The sequence below is a fragment of the Engraulis encrasicolus genome, chromosome 1, assembly GCF_034702125.1.
Source record: "Engraulis encrasicolus isolate BLACKSEA-1 chromosome 1, IST_EnEncr_1.0, whole genome shotgun sequence".
In the NCBI taxonomy this organism is placed as follows: Eukaryota; Metazoa; Chordata; class Actinopteri; order Clupeiformes; family Engraulidae; genus Engraulis; species Engraulis encrasicolus.
This window is the reverse complement of record NC_085857.1, coordinates 11795882-11818030: the sequence shown is the minus strand read 5'-3', so window position 1 is coordinate 11818030 and position 22149 is coordinate 11795882. Positions and strand designations below refer to the sequence as shown.

Sequence of the window (22149 nt, the reverse complement as noted above, 5' to 3'; positions counted from 1 at the left end):
CGAATTAGACAATTCTCAGTGTAATGGTTGCCCTCTCCAAAACACGTCAGCATTATTTCATTGTGTAAGTCATCATATGCAAAGTGGTCTACGCAATTCCCAAAACAGTCAAGGACATCATATTTTAAGAATTTCATTACATAGTAAAGGCATGACAGTGTTCAACAGGTCAGATGGTATTGTAACTTTACTAGTTAGTAGAAAATATTTTTACAACCGTGTATACTACAGTTTCCTCTGTTATTTGGCTAATTTCATGACATTTTTTCAAACGACATTCTGTTTTGAACAATTGCTAGTTGCTTTGGCATTTGTCCATGTTATTTTGAGAATGTTATCTCTGTTTTGAGAAATGAGCCAAACCCATGATAAACCAATGATATATGGGGTGATATGAGCGAGTGATGAGGATCCATGTAGTTATGCTGAACCGTCCAGTTTATTTTGACAGAAGGACTAAATGAATGCAAATGAGCCAAAGCAATTGAGAAGGATCTATGCCATTTTGATGGTACTGACTATTTATATGTGAGACGGTTTAGTGCTGATGCAAGAATGAGGTGTTTTGGGAGGTATATGACATTTTGCCAGTTATCTGAACTGTTGTGCAGAAGTGTAAGAATGTTTGGCCAAATGACCCAATGGTTATAGGAATGTCATCTCAGTTTCGAGAAATGAGCCAAACCAATCGAGAAAAACTGTAATTCAACCATTATCTGGTTGCAGTCATATGATTTGTCATGATCACATGGGACATTCACACGTTCGTTGATGACTTATATGAAGAAAATGTGCTGACATGTTTTCAGGACAACCATTACACTGAGAATCAACCAATTGGGATAGATCAGCATGGTAAATTCATTTGAAAATTCTACTAAATGTATGCTGATTGTGTTAACTGTAGGATACTTGTACATAGCCATTTGCAAGGATGTACTAAATGATTGAGACATGTACAAAAGCATTTGAAATTTGATGAAAGCAATGATAAATGCCATTCTGTTGTGAGGAACTGCAAATTAGTTTTGGGATTTGTCCATGTTTTGAGAATGACATCTCAGTTTCAAGAAATGAGCCAAACCAATGGAGAAAAACTGTAACACACTGTCCGCCAAACTGTGCTATCTGTCTTTGCTGCTGATATCTTCATGCAAGTTGCTATTTATCTGTGGTGATTTTGGAGGCTGACAGCCCTTGGGAAGAAGCTGTCTGTCCCTGTTTGTCTTGGCTGTCAGCACTGTAAGGTGTGACCCCCTCACCCCACACACGGCCCCTAACAGCCTCATTACCATAACAAAATGAGTGATTAGTGTATTAGGTAAAAGCCTCCGGGTCAAATGACCCCTCTCTGGTACTTCTAGGTAGGCAGAAAAATCCTGGTAGTTCTAGTGTTAGTAATGNACTATGAGTCTGTCATTGCAATTCTGGTAACACTTTACTTTACGGATCGCTAATAAGGTGTTAATTTCATGTGACCGGGCGTTGCATCACAGGTTTTTAATGTTTTTATGTTCACACAAATACACGCGTTAATGCACACACATGCACTCATTAATGCACACACATACACTCCCTCCCAGCGGAGGGAGCACTGATTTGATGTTGATTGGTTCCTGAAACCGGAACCTAGTGTCACAGCAGGAAGAGGATAAAAGTGATGCTGGAAAAGTTTGTGAGTTTGCACAGAGCGTGGAGGACGCTCCAGTTGTAGCTTAAGGCTACAAAGCCAGTATGCAGAGCAGAGATAAGTTGCTCAGGTGTTAGCTTAAGGCTGCACAGCCATGTTCAGAGCATGGAGAAGTTATTCATGGTGTAGCTTCAAACTACAGTTGTTTTGCACAGAGCAGGTAGAAGCTGCTCCTGTAGTAGCTTCAGGCTACAGTCATTTTGCATAGAGCAGGTAGAAATGCCTCCGGTTGTAACCGAAGGCGAATCCCAGCGACACCCTCGTTCAGAATTTGCACAGTCCCTTTTGGAACGCCACCGCTGCCAGCAAGCCGGTCGGCTCCAGGGGAAGCGTTCGCATGCTGACCCAGCATATCCTCCACGCCATCCAAAGGGTAGCCTATCCCTAGGACCTCGCCGTGCCAGCGGCACCAGTTATCGAGTGTTTGTGCCGCTTCTTCCCCGTGTAAAAAAACACACCTCCAAGCCAGGTGCTTTTAAACGGTCCTTTGTGTTTGTGGCCAAATTTACTTTATTATTTTCACATTTTCTTTTTGTTGAACTGAGACTCTGGGTAGCAGTAACTGTCTAGCTCCACCTTTGAGTATACCCAGTAAGGTTCCTTGTGTGTCAGCACAAAGTAGGCCTAGTATTGCGTGTAAAATGGTTTGCTGTGGATTACTGAGTTTTGTGGCTCTCACTTGAGTGCAGTGTCTTCACTATTTGCCAGAACTGGGTTTGGGGGGTCACCTAGGGTAGTGTAGTAGTGGGGCCCACTGTGTATGTACTAGCCTGCTACCCAGACAGTCTCATTGTCTTTTTCTTTCTGTTCCCCTTTTTTTATACTTATTGTAAATAATAAAAGTATTTTCTATTTTTCTCTAAATCACTGCCTCTTGGATCTCTGTAATTGGTAAACCCTGCACGGGGAACATTTTGGTGAAGCAGACCACTTTCACCATATTACAATTGGCGTAGTCGGTTCTACATCCAAGGCTAGTGATTGGGGTACTTTTTTTGTTTTTACTACTGTTGATTTGGCCATTTTAAGAGGGTTTTAGAGGCTTGGAGGTAGGAAATGTGCTTGTGTTTAAGAGGGAAGAAGCGGCAGCACACTCATCGTGCGACGTCGGACGACATACCGACTGACTACTCCCAGAGACCTCTACAAACATCATGTCTGCCCGAGAGACCATGGCCAACATTGAAAACGTAACGAACGGACTGAAACGGTTACGAGACTATTATGAACACTGGACATCACGGACTCTGGGACGGGATGGACCATCATCCAGCAGCAGGTCCAGTACACCGCCCGTCACCACTGTTTCTAGGCCCTCGACATTCAGCAGTGCTGCAGGTGCCGTGCTCCAGCCATGGCGTGACCATGTCCCACTGAAACTGAACTGTTTGCTGGTAAATTGTCTGTCGCCCTCCTCACAGACATCTACTGAGCCCCTAGTCGTAAAGCAGAGGCTCTCACCGGGACGGTGAGTTCCCAAAGCTGGGATGGATGTGACCGGGCGTTGCATCACAGGTTTTTAATGTTTTTATGTTCACACAAATACACGCGTTAATGCACACACATGCACTCATTAATGCACACACATACACTCCCTCCCAGCGGAGGGAGCACTGATTTGATGTTGATTGGTTCCTGAAACCGGAACCTAGTGTCACAGCAGGAAGAGGATAAAAGTGATGCTGGAAAAGTTTGTGAGTTTGCACAGAGCGTAGAAGACGCTCCAGTTGTAGCTTAAGGCTACAAGGCCACTATGCAGAGCAGAGATAAGTTGCTCAGGTGTTAGCTTAAGGCTGCACAGCCATGTTCAGAGCATGGAAAAGCTATTCATGGTGTAGCTTCAGACTACAGTTGTTTTGCACAGAGCAGGTAGAAGCTGCTCCTGTAGTAGCTTCAGGCTACAGTCATTTTGCATAGAGCAGGTAGAAATGCCTCCGGTTGTAACCGAAGGCGAATCCCAGCGACACCCTCGTTCAGAATTTGCACAGTCCCTTTTGGAACGCCACCGCTGCCAGCAAGCCGGTCGGCTCCAGGGGAAGCGTTCGCATGCTGACCCAGCATATCCTCCACGCCATCCAAAGGGTAGCTTATCCCTAGGACCTCGCCGTGCCAGCGGCACCAATTATCGAGTGTTTGTGCCGCTTCTTCCCTGTGTAAAAAAACCACACCTCCAAGCCAGGTGCTTTTAAACGGTCCTTTGTGTTTGTGGCCAAATTTACTTTATTATTTTTACATTTTCTTTTTGTTGACCTGAGACTCTGGGTAGCAGTAACTGTCTAGCTCCACCTTTGAGTATACCCAGTAAGGTTCCTTGTGTGTCAGCACAAAGTAGGCCTAGTATTGCGTGTAAAATGGTTTGCTGTGGATTACTGAGTTTTGTGGCTCTCACTTGAGTGCAGTGTCTTCACTATTTGCCAGAACTGGGTTTGGGGGGTCACCTAGGGTAGTGTAGTAGTGGGGCCCACTGTGTATGTACTAGCCTGCTACCCAGACAGTCTCATTGTCTTTTTCTTTCTGTTCCCCTTTTTTTATACTTATTGTAAATAATAAAAGTATTTTCTATTTTTCTCTAAATCACTGCCTCTTGGATCTCTGTAATTGGTAAACCCTGCACGGGGAACATTTTGGTGAAGCAGACCACCTTCACCATATTACATTAATACTAATTTCTCAGTAATTTCAGTCTAATTGTATGGTAATAACTGCTTGTTATTAGTAATAACAGCAAAATAACCATATGGTTTCCAGTGCAATTACACTATAATTTCTCATTAATAACAGCAAAAATAACCATACAGTTTCCAGTGCAATTATGCTGTAGTTTCTAGTTAATAGTAGGCTAATGGAAACAGCTACTGTGTCATCATAGTAGTTAGGTGGTAGGTATGCCAGTAACTAAACGGTATCAGCCGAAGTAGTTTCATACTAATTAGGCTACATCAGGGCCGTAATGTGCAATATTTCCTCTTCCTATGTTATTGCATAGAAACGACCACCCAAGCATCCTTGTATTATTTCTGCTTAATTACCTTGTAAACAATTGAGTAGTTATATGGAAATAAGATAGAATCAGGGCCGTAAAATGCATTATCACCTATTCCACTCAATTTTATGGAAATTACATATTTTCATGGTCTTAAAATGTCTTATTTCTTATTTCCACTCAATAACTTAGTTATTATCATTTTTAATACAATATAGACTAGCCTACTATGAAGTGATTCAAGTACACAGACAAACACATTGTGTGCAAAACTTTATTTATTTTTCCAATCAGTTATGAGATTCATGTTCACTGATGTGAGGTTGTCAATCTGCCACCATCCAGAGGAAGTCCTGTGAACACAAACAAACAGAGAAATCAACTGCAAGACCGGTTTCACCACGTTTATTTTTTTATGTTATCAATTCACCATCGCTAAATTTGCTTCTGAAATGCAGTACCATGTTAAATGCACGTTGTAAATCTTCCTCAGGTTGACATCGTTGCTGATTTACAAAGGTAAACTCTAGCTAGCACCTAGCTTCAGTCATTGAAAACATGGTGGGCAGAGCTAGCTAGAACTAGTGGTTTCCATGTACCTCTGTAGGCTATGCCATTTCAGCACAAACACGGCTGATAAGACGTGTTTGCAATGTATACAGTTAAAATCCTTCAATGCTCAGAGACAAAATGAAAGCAGGTTAAAGCTAGAACTACATTAAAAGTTCGTTGTCAGGAAGCTTACCTTGCCTGGCTCTGCTGCACTGAAGTTGAACTAGCTCGCGGTGGCGGCGGCGAGTCCTGTTGTTGCTAGGCAACGAATGTTTGGTTACTGCAGAACAGGAGCGTCCCAATCAGTATACTTCTGTACTTCAAGCACACTCGTTCTAGTTGTACGCTGCCCGCTCTGCTTGCAGTATGGCTTAGAGACGCTGACGTTGTTTAATTGAGTACCCTGACACACAAGGGTGGAGTTTGAGACGCACCACACAGTGCTTTCGCACGCAGGCAGCAACCAGGGTAACTTTCAAGGTGAGCTAAAATGGTCTTGATGTTGATTTCATCCACCTTCAATCGTCGAATTACTTTAGCCCTATGCAAACATGTTTTATGAGTTAGTGTTAGGTTTATGTTTGTTCTGGAAATGAAACGGCATACAGAAGTACCTTTACAATGGAAACCACTAGCTAGCTCTGCCCACCATGTTTTCAATGACTGAAGCTAGGTGCTAGCTAGAGTTTGCCTTTGTCAGCTATGTTGTCAGCCTGAGGAAGATTTACAACGTGCATTTAACATGGTACTGCATTTCAGAAGCAAATTTAGCGATGGTGAATTGATAACATAAAAAAATAAACGTGGTGAAACCGGTCTTGCAGTTGATTTCTCTGTTTGTTTGTGTTCACAGGACTTCCTCTGGATGGTGGCAGATTGACAACCTCACATCAGTGAACATGAATCTCATAACTGATTGGAAAAATAAATAAAGTTTTGCACACAATGTGTTTGTCTGTGTACTTGAATCACTTCATAGTAGGCTAGTCTATATTCAGTGTTACCAACTCTCACGCATCTGCCGTGACACTCACTCTATCAGACTTAGTGTCACGTTCTCACACTTAACAAAGAAATCTCACGCTAGATATTTTTTTCTTTCTGTGTTGATTTTTTTCACTGTCGTTCTATAATTTCCGAATGCTTAAACTCATGATTGGACTACAGCAGAGTGTCTAAGCCCTCTCTGATTGTTGATTAGGAGAAAAGGCTGGTCATTGACGTCGGTCTGTCAAGGCGAAATCTGATTGGTAACCCATCCTCTATGGCACGCGCATTAGATTCATTGTAACAACACATGGCGCGTGCCATTCGATTCAAGTGAGCGCGGCCAGTTCAGTCTGAGAGGATGGACAGAATTTGACACTTCTGAGGAGCCGCGAAATCAGTAAGGTAAGGTCAACTTCAACGTTTGTCATCATTATAGTTGAACAAATAACTACATAATAGACGCCACCAGAGAGGAATTGGTTGTGATGATTCATTTTGAGACGCTAGTTCGAGAAACCAAAGCGAATGTGTGTTGTTCAGTCAGTAGATGCGCTCCCTTGCTAAACTAGTTAGCAATTTAGTAGCTAGTTGGTTACCTACTACTTGCACTGCGACAAGGAAAGTTGCTAACAAACTGCCGAGGAACACACCAGAACGGACTGTTAAAAGCAAAAGGGGAGGCGGGGGTTCAGCTCTTCCTGGCAATATATAGTTTGTATGTCCGAATAACGAAGTGGGATTAATTCATAATCGTGTAATTCACTACTTTATTCTGTCCTGGACCACCAATACGTTGTTGTCAAAGCCAAATAGCTAACTAACACAAGACGGAGGCTGACTAGCTAGCCAGCCATTCTGCGGTGATGTGATGCCTTTGTAAAACTCGTATGAATCGGTGTGTGGTTAGTGGTATTATAATTTATTCCGGGCAAAACATAACATATTATCTGAAAATGAACGTTTGCCTTCTCCAGATGAGTTTGCTGAATTATTTTAGAAGGGCGCCGCTGCCGGACAAACAGCGGGAAGAGGAGCAGCGTTTTAATCAGGAGGTAGAGTTTATTGTCTTTCTCAATTGTGTGTGTATTATTGGCAACTGTGCCTGCCGTGGTGAATGTGTGTGTGTAATTAATGTATTTAGAGGTGCACTGCTCCGATTGCTCGGCTGCCGATCATGACCGGCCGATAATGGCCAAAAATAGCCTGATCGGTGATCGGAAAAACATGCCGATCAAAAAACCGATCGAGAGATATTAAATTCCTCACGCAACCATTTGCCTTTACACCTGGCGCTGCATGTAGGCGCTGGCTCTGCACAGCTGCAACTGCACCAAAAGAAGGCATCTTTGCTTGTCTATAACTTTTCGCCATTCCCCCCTTCATTTCCACCATTCATAACCATATCTGCATCAACAATGATCTGATTTTCCGATCCATGCGCCGTTTACCTGAGTGACAATGTAATTTGCGATTGAGTACTCGCCAGTGAGCCATGTTACGTTATAACCTGTGTAGTTGCCTTGGTCAGCACGCGACAACTTCACGTTGTCAGCACAAACATGTCAATTATTGTTTTCAAAGTTGTAATTGGCAGTCAGTCGATTAGTTTGATAGTCGCTGAAACACCAAACGGCGACAGATGTGGTTAAAACTTGAGAGAGATTCAGAACGGTAGTGGAGCACTGCAACTGTGGACTGTGACAGAGAGGGGAGGGGCTCTCCTCACGAGGCTGCTCATTTAAAGCGACAGGTTGTTTTTTTCTCGTATGTGGAAGACTATTTGATGTAATGTTTCAGTTTCAATTCAATCTTAAATAGTTTAGTTATTCTATGCAATAACTTACATTGATTAATACTGTAGACTGTATTACCAACACTAGTCTGAAAGATAATAATAATATAATAATAATAATAATAATAATAATAATAGCCTAATAATAGACATGTGCAAATTAAGATTGATTGGTTTATGGGCAGAAATGGTATTCAATAAGGATAATTAATAGGCTATTAAAAAAATAGGAAATCATTTTTGTGATCGGCAATGATCGGTAATTGGCAGATAAAGATTTTTGGTGAGGACTCTGATGAAGACGCATGTCGAAACGTTAGTCTCACTGCACTAAGAAATAAATTACAAAAAATAGACATCCGTGTGGCACCAGATTTATTTCCCTTTTTGCCAAAGATTTTTGGTGATCGGTATCGGTGATCGGACCCAAAAAATGGTGATCGGAGCACCTCTAAATGTATTCTCTTGTCTCATAACGATGTTTTGTTTTGTCATGTTTGTTTAATGTCTGTGAAAATGACTGGAACCACACCAAAAGACAATTTTCTGTGTCATGTGTAACAGACAAAGTTTTATCTCATCATATATTATCTTGATCCTCACTCTTAGGTAGAGGCAACAGCCAGCTGCAGAATGGAAGTTGGACATGGTGGAGATGAGACTGAGGAAGGAGAGACTAACACAGAGGTACACTTATTTAAAATATTTTTTTCAAAGATGTTGCACCTGGCTATATTCTGCAGAGTTGTGTATTGGCAGTGCCGGTGCTGCGCTTAGCCTTTTACTTTCTCAATGTTTCAATGTTCACCTCCAGTAATTGGCTACTTGTGTTGTGTATAACTGATGTGAAATGAGGATGCTATTTGTTTATGTAGACTATTAATCAGGATGACAGGGCAAAGAAAAGGGCCAGAACAGGGGCAGCGAAATACAGCACCAAGTTCAATGCGGAATGGAGTATGGAGTGGCCTTTTATAAAGCCTGGGAGCACCCAGCACCATTTCTGGTGCGACATCTGCAGGCGGGAGTTGGAGTGCAGCCATATGGGGAGGTCAGACATTCAAAGGCATATACGCACTGATGGACATACCAAGAAGGAAAGGAGTCTAGAGTGTTCGAAGTCGATAGATAGCTTCCTCTGTCGACGAACGGAAGAGCTGAATCTTGAGGCGCAGGTGATTGGAAAACCCATAAAAGTGCTAAACATAGGCTCATATTTCAGCTGCAGGTGCTAAATTACTCTTTTATTATGTATTCTGTATGTGTTGTACGAAAGGTAACACTTAAATGTTTCTCATTTTGCAGACAAGGAGGGCAGAGATTAAAGTAGCGGTGGTAATGGTGAACCACAACATTCCATTAGCCTTTGCTGACCATCTTAGCCCGCTTTTCAAGGAATGTTTCCCCGACTCAAAAATTGCCCGCAAGTATGCATCAGCAAGGACCAAGACTGCTGCCATTATAAACGGGGCAGTGAGTCCCTACATGTTAGCAGAGTTGGTGACACACCTGAGGGAGAAGCCATTCAGCCTCTCTACTGATGGGTCCAATGATACAGGTGATATTTTAATTCTTGTACCAGTGCGAATAACCTGGGTGATCTCCAACTAGCTGTGAAGATGTAATATGAATGACTTAACTAATGACTCTTTTGTGAATTCAGGGATGGAGAAAATGAATCCCATCACAATTAAGACCTTTGGCCGGGATGGTGTGGTCCACCGCTTTCTGGACATGGGTGTTACAGAGGGGGAACACTGTGGCACCGCAGAGACCATTTTCCAAAAAATTGACTCTGTGTTAAAGAAGCACGAAATTCCATGGTCAAATTGCATCTCCCTGTCAGTGGACAATGCCGCTGTCAATCTTGGAGGTAGGAACTCAATCAAGACTAGGGCTTTGAAGGAGAATCCAGCCATGTTCATTCTGGGATGCCCGTGCCATATTGTCCACAACAACGCATCTGCTGCTGGTGCAGTGTACGAAGAGGTAATTGGTGAAATTTCTTGAAATGACAGACATGTAAAGTAAAAATGTACTCCAAAGTGTAATATGTACAAGTACGTGACAGACATCTGAATAAAGTGACCTGTGTTAATGTTTGTCTTAAAAATAGATCACTGGGTTCGACATTGAAGAGATGGCAGTTGACATAGGGCATTGGTTCAGGAGCAGCACCAAGCGAAAGAACAAACTTAATGGTAACTCAGCCACCTGACTGTACTTTTTAACTACATTTTAGAAATTCTTGCTAATAAGAAGCCAAAAAGATAATTTAAGTTCCCAGCCCAAATGTAAGGGGTAATAGAGTTGTGAAATTGACACCTGATGTAGTACAACCAGGGCTCTGAATTAACTTTTTTCTTCACCAGCCAAAATGGCTAGTAGATGTTACCAGCCAAACACACACTCACTAATGGGTAAAAGTGGCTAGAAAGTTTTCTTTTCTACCAGTCAAACTGAATTTTCACCAACATTTGGCCATTTGGCAGGTGTTAATTTAGAGCCCTGAGTACAACCAATGACTTTCTGTAGATAAAAATGAAATGTGGAACGTTATATCAATATTTCAATTATCATTTTAGAGTTTTGCGAGTTCTGTGACGCTACCTACATGGAGGTGCTGCTCCATGTGAGCATTAGATGGCTGAGTCTGGAGAGCGTGGTGATGCGTATTCTACGTCTGTACGCTGCACTCCGCAGCTATTTTGGAAGCTGCAGTAAGTACTGACCTAGTGCATTAATTCATTATACACGCTGTAAAGCATTTTCAGTCTGATTGTAGCTTTTAAAGCACAAGATTCACACCTTTTTATCACTATTTGGAACAGATATGCATGAATGCAAAAGTTTTCTGTCCTATGATTTTGTCTGATTAGAATTGTTGAAGTACCCTAAATACATTTTTATTAATATTCCATGTCATTAATCTTTACTGGTAACTGATTTTTTTCCGTTGGTGTTTTTGCTTTTGCCTGTATTGGTACTTCCAGATGAGAAACAAGCGAGATGTGTCCGCCTGCAACAGCTGTTTTTGGATCCTATGACTGAAATCCATTTGCTGTTTTATCAGTCGGCGTTGATCATCTTTACTCAGTTTAACCTTCTGTTCCAGCGACAAGACCCCTGCATCTACCTTCTTCATGACCAAGTATGTTACATGCAATGTTGCAAGTGGTTAAGATTACAATTATTGCATGGTACATAGCATTTGCAATATCATTTTTTTTGTTTTGTTTTTGTACTTAAGATCAGGTTCTACATCAGGAAACTGATGTCCAAATTCTTGAAGCCAGGGTCTTTCAAAGAAGTTGATGTGAACGGAGTGGACATCCTAAATGAGGACAACCAACTGCCAGGTCAGTATGAGGGCAGAAGTTTTACTAATGGGGACAGTTTCCTGAATTCTATGTCTGTCTCCTGGAATGACCCTTTTGAATTTTGTGATACCCCTAGATTCACAGCTTGGCATTGGCTTCACAACCAGATGCACGTTAAACAGACTGGTTGAAGATGGTTGTGTGTCCCCTGAGGCTGTCAAAAAGTTTCACGGAGGAGCAAGAAACTTCTTCCGACGATCCGTGGAGTATGCCCGGGCCAAGCTACCCCTGAATGATGAAGTACTACGTAACTCCAAGTTCGTGGACTTCAATCAGAAGATGGATATGTCTGTGGAGTGCGTGCAGTACTTTACTGAGAGGTATTTATTTGTTGTTATTATATCGGAGGATGAATTGTCTGAGCACTGAAAACTGTCATCTTTGTACTGTTAATGCCATGTTTTCTATGAACTGTCATATTTGCACTATCCTATCAAGTCAGTTAATCTGTTCATTCTTATTTGCTCTAGTATTGCTGAAGTCATCTCTATGACTGCTAGCCAATTTAATCTCAAATCTGTTACTGTCATGTGTCTATCACTCCAGTGGGATTTGCACAATGTTTATGTATAGTCTATTTGTACTTACATAATCATCAAGGCGCTCTGTTCTGTTCTATTCTATTCCATTCTGTTCTGTTCTATGTAGGTTCAACCATCTCCTACCATGTGAGGGCCCTAGGGAACAGGACCGTTTAAGCGATGAGTACCTGGAGTACCAGATGCTGGAGAAGACCGACATCCCTGAGGCAATCTGGAGAAGCGCCGTTGTGAGAGAGAGTGAGGATTCGGAGTATCATCGGATGGATAGGATCTGGGGCCATCTTAGTACCATCAAGAGCCAGATAAGTGGAACCCTCCGATTTCCAAGATTGGCAAAGGTTGCCAAACTAATCCTTTGTATGCCACATTCCAACGCTGACGCTGAACGCGTCTTCTCTGTTGTTGGTCTTAACAAGACCGACACAAGAAATAGGCTTTCACTCGATGGTACCCTCTCTTCCATTATGCGCATAAAAATGAACGACCTAGAGCCGTGCTACAAGTATGAGCCCCCGGCTCAGATAGTGAAAGACTCAAAGTCTGCTACAACCCGCTATAACAGTTCTTTACGATGTGATGATTAAATATTCACACACTGATATCTTCTGGGTGGTGTGTGTCTGTCTGTCTATCTGTGTAATATATTATATTGTATATATTAAGTTATTAATTGAATATATGAATTGATCTATGACTGGCATGGAAAAAAAAATAAAAAATCTTCATATACCATCTCACCTTTGCCTTGAAATTTGTTGAACCAGCCTAGACTAGTTTCTCTCTGTTAAACAACATTGTCTTTTGAAGGGCAGCTGAGGATGTAGGTTATGAATGAGATGTGGATTTAGGATTTTACATGTCTAACTAGTCACCCTAAAATCGACTAGAATGGAAGAAATTGCATTTAAGAAATGCACAAAATTCTAGAGGAAGGCCCCACACTCTACACTATTGCATATTCATAAAATGTATACATGTGTCTACATCATATCTACACAGATATATATTTATCTGTACTGTGGAACAACTTCTGAGATGTGTGTCGTGAACCTAGGGTGGCCAGACGTCCGTCTTTAGGCCGGACCGTCCGTCTTTTCAATGCCTTGTCCGGCGCCTGGCACAGCATCAAGCCGGACGCCTAATTGATTAAAATGCATGAAATTGCATCTAAGAAATACAATTTTTTTCTGGGGGAGGACCCCCAGACCCCCCGCCCAAAAATATTTGCCGACCCGCTGAAATCTCACTCCAAGGTTTTTGGAAAAGTTGGCAACCCTGCCATATTGTATTAAAAATGATAATAACTAAGTAATTGAGTGGAAATAAGAAATAAGACATTTTAAGACCATGAAAATATGTAATTTCCATAAAATTGAGTGGAATAGGTGATAATGCATTTTACGGCCCTGATTCTATCTTATTTCCATATAACTACTCAATTGTTTACAAGGTAATTAAGCAGAAATAATACAAGGATGCTTGGGTGGTCGTTTCTATGCAATAACATAGGAAGAGGAAATATTGCACATTACGGCCCTGATGTAGCCTAATTAGTATGAAACTACTTCGGCTGATACCGTTTAGTTACTGGCATACCTACCACCTAACTACTATGATGACACAGTAGCTGTTTCCATTAGCCTACTATTAACTAGAAACTACAGCATAATTGCACTGGAAACTGTATGGTTATTTTTGCTGTTATTAATGAGAAATTATAGTGTAATTGCACTGGAAACCATATGGTTATTTTGCTGTTATTACTAATAACAAGCAGTTATTACCATACAATTAGACTGAAATTACTGAGAAATTAGTATGAAATTAACACCTTATTAGCGATCCGTAAAGTAAAGTGTTACCTCAATTCTGGTAACAGTAAATTCATAACGCTGGGTTTTAAGAGGTTAAACATAAAAAGTAAGTTGCCCTGCTGCCTTAAATTAGTAGTCAACTCAACCTGAGAAAGCCTCAAGTTGATTTAAGCCCACACCTATACCGTAAGACAGCAGAGCAAATTACTGTTTTAAGTTTAACTGGCTTGTAATGTTGCACAGTGTAGTAGTAGTAGTAGTAGAAGTAGTAGTATAGTAGAAGCTTTTGTTTCTCCATGTATGGGCAGTTTTTTACTGGGAAAAATGAACGCTGCTACTACTACAATACTACTTTCCTATATATGTTAACTAAAGTTATGTGTTGCATAAATACACTACAGGAGAAGAGCTTATCAATGTTAACTGTGTAAACTTGTAAACTGTGTAATACTGTGTAACTTGTAAATTACAACCCATGCAAGTGAACACAAATGGAAACGTTGACCATGGGCTGCACTGACCTTGGTCTTCTTCTCTTTGAAGGAGGCGGGGATGAGGTCTGGGTGGAAGTGAGTCCCCAGAAACCGTGGCGACGGCAGCTGTGCCACGAACTGTGACAAGAACAAAGATCAGACGTAAATCCATTTCAATGAAGTTGTAGGCTATATAATGTAATGTAATTTGCAGTAATGTAACCCTAACTCAGACCCTAAACAAAGTGTAGAAATTAAATTGTGATGCCATATTAATACCCAACATGTGTCAATAGGCTACTCTTGTGTCACTAGTTAGCAAATAAAAACTCATTTGCCCTGTTTATGTCATGGGTCATCAGCATAGGAAACTAAACTCAAGAACTAAGGCCCAGGTTTGGCACACAGTATAAACAGGGCTAATGTTAATGTGTTGTGTCCTTTAATAATGGGACAACGGTCTTTTTCAAATGATATATTTTGGGGGAATTGTGTGATATCAGAGGCGGAGCTATAGGGGGGGCAAGCAGGGCATTTGCCCCTGGGCACAAAGCCCTTCTCTATTGGTGGTGGGGGCCCTATTGTGACCATGGCAAGTCGTATGGAGGGCCCTATAAGTGTCTTGCCCTGGGGCCCTATGTGCAATTGTTCCGCCACTGTGTGATATACTGTATTAATGACATATTATTAACATTTCCCAGTGAAAGTGGAAGTGGCCATTGTTCACGTGGCTTTGCTCATTGTTGAAATGTTCCATACTTTCAGATTCTATGATTTGACATCATGAAAAGGTATTTAAATTTCCCCGCAAGTCTGGATTGAGACCTGGGCATTTTTTCCCCACAGACCTGCCACTGCTATACTACATACAATTATGATGTGCTCCATTCATATGTAAATATAAATGTACAACATATTAAGGATGTGCCAATGGATCGGCCCATCTAAATTGTGGGCCAGAAAGAATTGAAACAAACAAAACAAAAAAACATAAAAAACAAAAGCACTAGCCCCTGGGGACTGTCAGAACCAGGGAAAGGCCCTGTATGTCAGATCAAGCCTTATTTCCGGGTGAAAGTGAAATTGTCCCTCACTTTCTGTTGGTCAGGGGTCATGAACTCGATGAGAGGGGGCATGTCTGAGGCCTCGGTCTTCCCCGTGGCCGTTGCTATGATCTTACGCACCACTGCCACCATCCAGTTGAATCCTGGGAAGGAAAGCAAGGCCATGTGATGTATTGCAGAGTTGCAATATTATATTATATTACACTAGGCCTATATTACTATAAGTCTAGTCTATCATTTGTTGCAACAGTAAAGAGGTCTTTGAATTTAAACAGTGATTTTCAAACTGCATATGGGATTCATGCATTCCTCTCGGCATCAGTAGGTTTAATACACAGTTGTGTCTAGACCAATGATACAGTAAGTAAGACCTCCTTGGTCTAGACTGATATTTAAGTGTGACAAGTGCAGTATACATTACTGTACCCCTCTCACGGTAGTTCCCATAAGATTTAACTGTGTGGAATAGGCCACATAAAGCATGCAATGGTTGCACCCCATTTGCTGTTCACTTATAGGCTTTTTATTTTTGCGTTAAGTTCACTTGTAGAGTGTGATAGTGGAAATGGCCAGCTCGACAAATTATTTCTTCTCATTTCTTCACTGTGGAAGTTGATGTGCGGTTACTTTGTTGTGTGATATAGTATGTAGAAGTTGTGGTAAGAATTTGAAAATACCATGTGATGCATCAATACTATCCTACACACACACACACAAAAATCACAGCCCACAAATGGATGAAAGAGGCGTGTCATCCTAAATGACCAAGTCGTCCTCAAGTTCACCGGTTATGTAACTTCCTGTAACTTGAGACGAGCCAGGACTTTCCTGTTGTTTAGCATTCTACACACCAGGACTAGGCATAGGCAGACTAGGCGGTCGCCTAGGGTGCCAAATGTCCTGGAGGGACCACGGAATTACAATAGTAGCCTCTTACTGCAGCAGGGGTAGCCGGCGACCCTATTCACTTGCTGAACATGCTTAACTACATCATAACAACATTGCTGTGACATTACAGAGAGCCATAGTGCTGCGCTAAGTTAAGCTAAATAAAGCAATAAACTTTACATTTAATGGGCACTCAGTAAATATATATATACATGGTACTAGATCAGCTGTGCTCGATCAGATGTATGACACCATGTTTACAGATGCCAATGTCAAATTCCACAAAAAGGAAAAAAAATGGTGCTCGCCTAGGGCACCAAATTGCCTAGAACCTGCCCTGAGCAGGTTCACACCACATGGACTTAGTGAGATAATACACAGAAAATGTGATGAAAAGCAAAAATGTTGGGCCCCATGAAAGATTCAAATTTTGGGCCCCCAAAATGACAAATTATGTTATCAGCATCCTTCCAAGGGCCCTGTCAGTGCTGTTGGGCCCTTAGAATCTGTACCACCTTTCCCCCCCTCGCGGCACCCATGATGACAAGCATATGGTTTCACGTGCATTGTGTGTGATTGCACTCATGCATATTTGTGTGCATGTAGAGAGAGGTTATGTTGATGATACGTATATGAGCATGTTTGTTTTTGCAAGGAGGGGTGTGGAGAGAGATAGAAATGGACAGCAAGGGAAAATGAGCCATAATTTAAATTAAATTAATGTTTCACCCAGCCTACATACCCATCCCCCCCAACACACATACGCACGCACACGCACGCGCACGCACACGCACACGCACACGCACGCGCACGCACACGCACACACACACGCACACGCACACGCACACACACACGCACACACACACGCACACACACACACACACAGACACACGATGATTATGTAACTGGTGTTCCTCAATGTTTCCCTCAAACACAAATCAGTGGTTAATCCCAGGAGATATATCTCTTTATCATCATTCCTCTCTGAGGAATGTTTTGCTATAAGAACCACAACTAAACAACCACAACAGTTTATACCACTTTTCCTCTTTCTCTCTTTCTCTCTTTCCTTCTTCTCCCCTCTCTCTCTCTCCTTCTCTCTCTCTCTCTCTCTCTCTCTCTCTCTCTCTCTCTCTCTCTCTCTCTCTCTCTCTCTCTCTCCTGAACCCCTGCCCTGTGCCCTTTGTCCTGTAATACTGTCTGGAGCTAACTGTAGGCTAACTGTGAATAACACTGTCAATGACCTTAAGTTGCTTTGGATAAAAAGCGTCAGCTAAGTGTAATGTAATAAATGTAATGGTCTGGAGGACCCTCCTAAACCTCTATCCTGTGCCCTCTTGGCATATGCCGTGTGTCCTGTACTGTTGTCTGTACATAACTGTAACTAGCTGTAACCGTAAATAACCCTGTCATGGTGGCTGTAGGCAGGAATTTGAAATAACTCCACTCCAAACTCCAACTCCCATTGTCATTGTGACACAGCACTCCACAGCACACAAGTGAACACTGCACACTGCACACAACCAAATTGCATTTATGCCTCACCCGTGCAAGGGGGCAGCCCTCAGTGGCGCCCCATGGGGAGCAGTGCGGTGGGACGGTACCATGCTCAGGGTACCTCAGTCATGGAGGAGGATGGCGGAGAGCACTGGTTGATTACTCCCCCCACCAACCTGGCGGGTCGGGAGTCGAACCGGCAACCTCTGGGATGCAAGTCTGACGCCCTAACCGCTCACCCATGACTGCCCGTAACGGAGGTCCATAGTGCATACGCAGCGCGCCAGACATTTTTTAAAGGTGCACTGTGTAGGATGTTGCCCGGAATATCTATTGTAACTATGTTGGTCATTGAAACTATGCTGTCTTTTGCCAATTTTGGTCTTTTCATGAATATTTGCTAAATAATGAACTAATATTTACTAGTATGACCACAGTTTACAGTATGTTTTGCAGCTGAAAAGATTTCTGGAAATTCAAAACGGCGGACAAAGGAGAAGATCCCCTTTTTTATGTATGTAAAATATTATTTTCTCTAAAAATAAGGGAGGTCCGGACCTCCCTTACCTCATATGTGGCTACGGCCATGAACCCTGTCAATAGCTGTAAGTCTCTCTGGATAAAAAGTGTCAGCTAAGTGGAGTGTAATGTAATGTCTGCACCCTCTGCACCCGTCCTCCCTTGCTCACTTGCCTGCTTGTGACCTCATGATGATGTCACTGACGACGGAACATTAATTCAATGTCTTGCAAAAGCACAATTCTGATGTAATTTTCTCAATTGGGATGGTGAATGAAAAACAGTCCCTCAAAAAGCTGTGGTGGCTAGGCTGACAGCTGGGAAACTTTGTTTTCTCCACGGAGGAGGGGCCAGTAGGCGGGGTGAGGCCACAAGCACAAGTGGAGGACGGGAGTGTGCATATTGGAATGCACCCCCTGGCTATACTGAGCTTTTTCCCCCCCCCTACAAACTATGATTCAAGCGAAAGGGAGTTTTTCCTCACCCCTGATGCCACCAGGGGCCGCACCTGAGCGCCCAATCTCTGTTTGACTATCTATGACTTATGCTAGGCCCAGCCACTATGGACCTTACGCATCTAAGAATCCTGGTCCTAACCTACGTTGACCTTATGACTCTACAATCTCTATCTATCTCTTCTTCCTCTGCCTTCCTGCTATTTCTGCCTCTCCTCTATACCTCTCCTTTCAAATCCATCTCTAACAATGATGTTTTTCCCATTTGTTAAGCACTTTGAGTTACATGCCTTGTATGACACAGTGCTATACAAATACAATTATTATTATTATTATTATTATTATTATTATTATTATTATACTCACCACACTTGGGGTAGGCCACTAGCATGATGTCATCACTGCGCGCCTCCATCGCCCTTGCGGCCAATATGTTCTCTGCGGGGCTCATGATGGTGGTGTACAGTATGCCTTCGAACCTGTACACAGTTAAGAGGATCAAGTCCATTTGGAGTGCTACCAGAAACTTAGTAAAAACTTTGTAAAGATGGTGCTCCATCCACACACCTGAGAACACCTATGGAATTGATGCCTTTTATTTCAGTTTGCCATACAAGGGACTGCTCACTTCCTGACGAAGGCTTCATGCCGAAATGCGTCAAAGTGTTGTAATTATGTTGTGCCCATTAAAAGAAAGGCATTTTAACTACAAAGAAGATGAGTGCCTTGGTATTCTACAACTTTAAAGTCTCCACACAGTGAAGTTTACAGAGTTACTGTAATTGAACACAGTTCGAGAGTGGGCCCAAACACTGTGCCCTGTAGAATAATTTGAAATCCGACTGCTGAATTTGATAACTTTGCTGTTAATTCAACTCTTTGTGAGGTTCTAGAGATTACATAATAATCTGAAATGAAGCTTTACGAGTGGAGCTCCTTTGACTATTGAAGAAGACACAGGGACATTGATATGTCAGTCAGTTTGTGCAGAAAAGTAAAAAAAAAGAAAATAAATTGAAGAGTTCAGATGCAAAACCCCCTAACTCCATTTCTGAAGACCTGCACTTCTGTATTTTTAGAGAACCCCGTTGTTGGTTTGGTTTACATTCATGTACTTGATAATACATATAAATAGTTATATTACATAAATACAATTAAAAATATGCATTTTTGATAGCTTTGTATTAAATAAAAATGAATTAAGATTATTTTCTGAAAAGGCACTTAGGGGGTTTTGCATCTGAACTCTCAGTCATCCCTAAGTCTAGTCGATGAGATAAGAAATAGCCCTGTTTGTCTCAATTCTGTTGCCCTTGACCGTGAGCACCACCGAGACTGAAGCACAGACATCCATCTCCCAGGTGACTGTGTGAGTTTTGAATGTATTAAATTCGAACCTGTGCATCTTGTCCTCGTTCTTCATCTTCATGGCCAACTCCATATGGGACCGCATCACTTCCTTCACATTCGGAGGAGCGCTCATGATGCCTATGAATTGAATTGAATTGAATTGAATTGAATACTTCATTACCAGTTATGGGCAAAAGGGAGTCATTAGTTACAATACAAGGCCAGGCCACATATTCTTCTAAATCAGTGGTTCTCAAACTTTTTGTGTGAAGTACCACCCGAGAAAATATTGAGCTCTCCGAGTACCACCTTGACAACCAACATTAGAATATTGTAGCAAAAGCCTCCCAATTCACTTTTGCCAGTCAATACAGGAGAGGTTCATAACGGCATCAACAGCTACGGTCATATTCAGTGCAAGTTGCTTTTAAATTTCTTGCTTGCCGAGTATTGTTCTGAATTATGTTTTCAGATTCATACAGTTTAATATTACAAAATGTGATACCAAAGACACATTTTCGACTGCAACAACTTGATCAGCCTTCAAATAAATGCACAAAAAATGACTTCTTCCAAGTACCACCAGAGATGTCTCAAGTACCACAGTTTGAGCACCACTGTTCTAAATGACCCGTATTTACCTGTCCAACTCAATCAGGTGATCATTCCACCTGGCAATCACCCAGTTGAATTGGACAGGTAAAACTCCAGGTAAATTCCAGGTCATTTGGAATAGGTGGCACTGGATTGTAAGCTCAGGACGTTTGCCCATCAGTGTTTGTTACAAACTCAGACTCACTTTCTACAGTACAAACAAATACATTGTCACATTGATAACATGCATTACGTACATTACATGCATTGCAAACAGTGCAAACATCGTTTTCGCATTTTAGATAAATACCTTGCAGAGAGGTCCAGCTGTATTTGACTTGGAGAGAAGAGCGTGTGTGCAGTGCAGTCAGAGCGGGGGTAGTTTGGAACACCTTGGAGAGAAGTGGTAGACTGAACAAGAAATACAGAGAGAGAGAGAGAGATACAGTAGAAAGAGGAAGTTGTAGAAGTATGAGAAACTGGTGAATGAGAGAGGCAGAGAAATACAGAGAAAGAGAGAGACTGGGAGGAGTGACATGAGAGAGGGAGTATAAACAGACCGAGGGGGAGGAGTTTAAGTAGTTCAGTGTGTGGGAGCGGAGTGATTGAGGGAGCGTGATGAGTAATGAGAGGGTGGAGAGAGAGAGAGAGAGAGAGAGAGAGAGAGAGAGAGAGAGAGAGAGAGAGAGAGAGAGAGAGAGAGAGAGAGAGAGAGAGAGAGAGTTTGAAGGTGGGAGAATGATAGAAATTGGATTCTCTTTTGTACGTCGCACACAATATAGGGTGTGTAAAAGTTGTTTGTCATTTTCTTTCAAACACAAAGTAAATAAAGCAAACAAAAAAAGCAATGGCACAATGGAACACAAAACACAGTGACCCAGCATTTTTAAAAATGACTGAAAACGTTGAAATCACGAGAGTTAGTTAAGACATGATGTCATAAATTTGCTGTTACAGTAACAGAATGGCAATGACCATTGCATTACTAAAGGCCAAGTGTTGTGTCATAGTAGCGTAGGACTATGCTAGTTAACCTTTCACTGGCTATTACAGCATTCCACTGGTGCAACGGTGTGCATTATGGGGCTACACACAGAATAGAACGATCTTTTTTTTCTCTCTCAGTGTTTTCCTTTGGTCACATGACCAAACGTGTCAGAACTAGCAAACAGAGTCCCATTCACTCAGAGTCCCCTGGGTTCAACTCAGGCTACGACCCCCTCCCCAGTCCCCACAAGAATTTAAAACTCAACATGCCTTAACCCTATCCAGACCGGGCTTTTTTGGCATTCCTGGGACGGGGGGGGGGGTTCTCTTTTGCCCCCCCCCCTCATAACTTAGGAACCGAATGGCGTATGACCACCGAACTTGGAGGGGATGATCTCCAGCCAAGGATCTATGAATGACATCAGTTTGGTGTCATTATTGGATATTATGACATCATTATGACATCATTTCCTGATTTTATTGCCCAAAATGTCATCTTAATGCATTTTCCATCTAACTTGGGTAATGCACATCAATTTTGGTTATTATGTCCTTCAGACCACTTCAAATGTTCACAGG

The 22149-nt window shown here is 42.0% G+C and overlaps 2 protein-coding genes and 1 long non-coding RNA gene across 3 annotated transcripts in view; 2 read left to right on the top strand and 1 right to left on the bottom strand.

The window, feature by feature from the left end:
* The window catches only part of LOC134447788 (sulfotransferase 6B1-like), a 27409-nt gene extending 6305 nt beyond the window's left edge, over positions 1 to 21104 (bottom strand). The window contains exons 1-5 of the mRNA XM_063197439.1: positions 20894 to 21104; positions 20037 to 20127; positions 19006 to 19118; positions 15311 to 15423; positions 14265 to 14354 (exon numbers count right to left, since the gene is read on the bottom strand). Of these exons, the coding sequence (XP_063053509.1) occupies positions 14265 to 14354; positions 15311 to 15423; positions 19006 to 19118; positions 20037 to 20122 (402 nt within the window). The 5' untranslated portion in view covers positions 20123 to 20127; positions 20894 to 21104. The remainder of the gene's footprint in view (positions 1 to 14264; positions 14355 to 15310; positions 15424 to 19005; positions 19119 to 20036; positions 20128 to 20893) is intronic.
* Positions 5210 to 6171, top strand: LOC134447877 (uncharacterized). The gene is made up of 2 exons (XR_010034642.1): positions 5210 to 5705; positions 6079 to 6171. It is a non-coding gene; the product is annotated as an uncharacterized LOC134447877 (long non-coding RNA).
* On the top strand, positions 8630 to 12552 carry LOC134447798 (zinc finger BED domain-containing protein 5-like). Its single transcript, XM_063197491.1, has 10 exons — positions 8630 to 8694; positions 8883 to 9182; positions 9313 to 9565; positions 9671 to 9996; positions 10124 to 10208; positions 10593 to 10727; positions 11001 to 11158; positions 11258 to 11366; positions 11464 to 11707; positions 12036 to 12552. Exons 1-10 carry the CDS (start codon positions 8641 to 8643, stop codon positions 12511 to 12513), a joined length of 2142 nt encoding a protein of 713 aa, XP_063053561.1. The 5' UTR covers positions 8630 to 8640; the 3' UTR covers positions 12514 to 12552.
* Positions 21105 to 22149: the final 1045 nt, after the last annotated feature.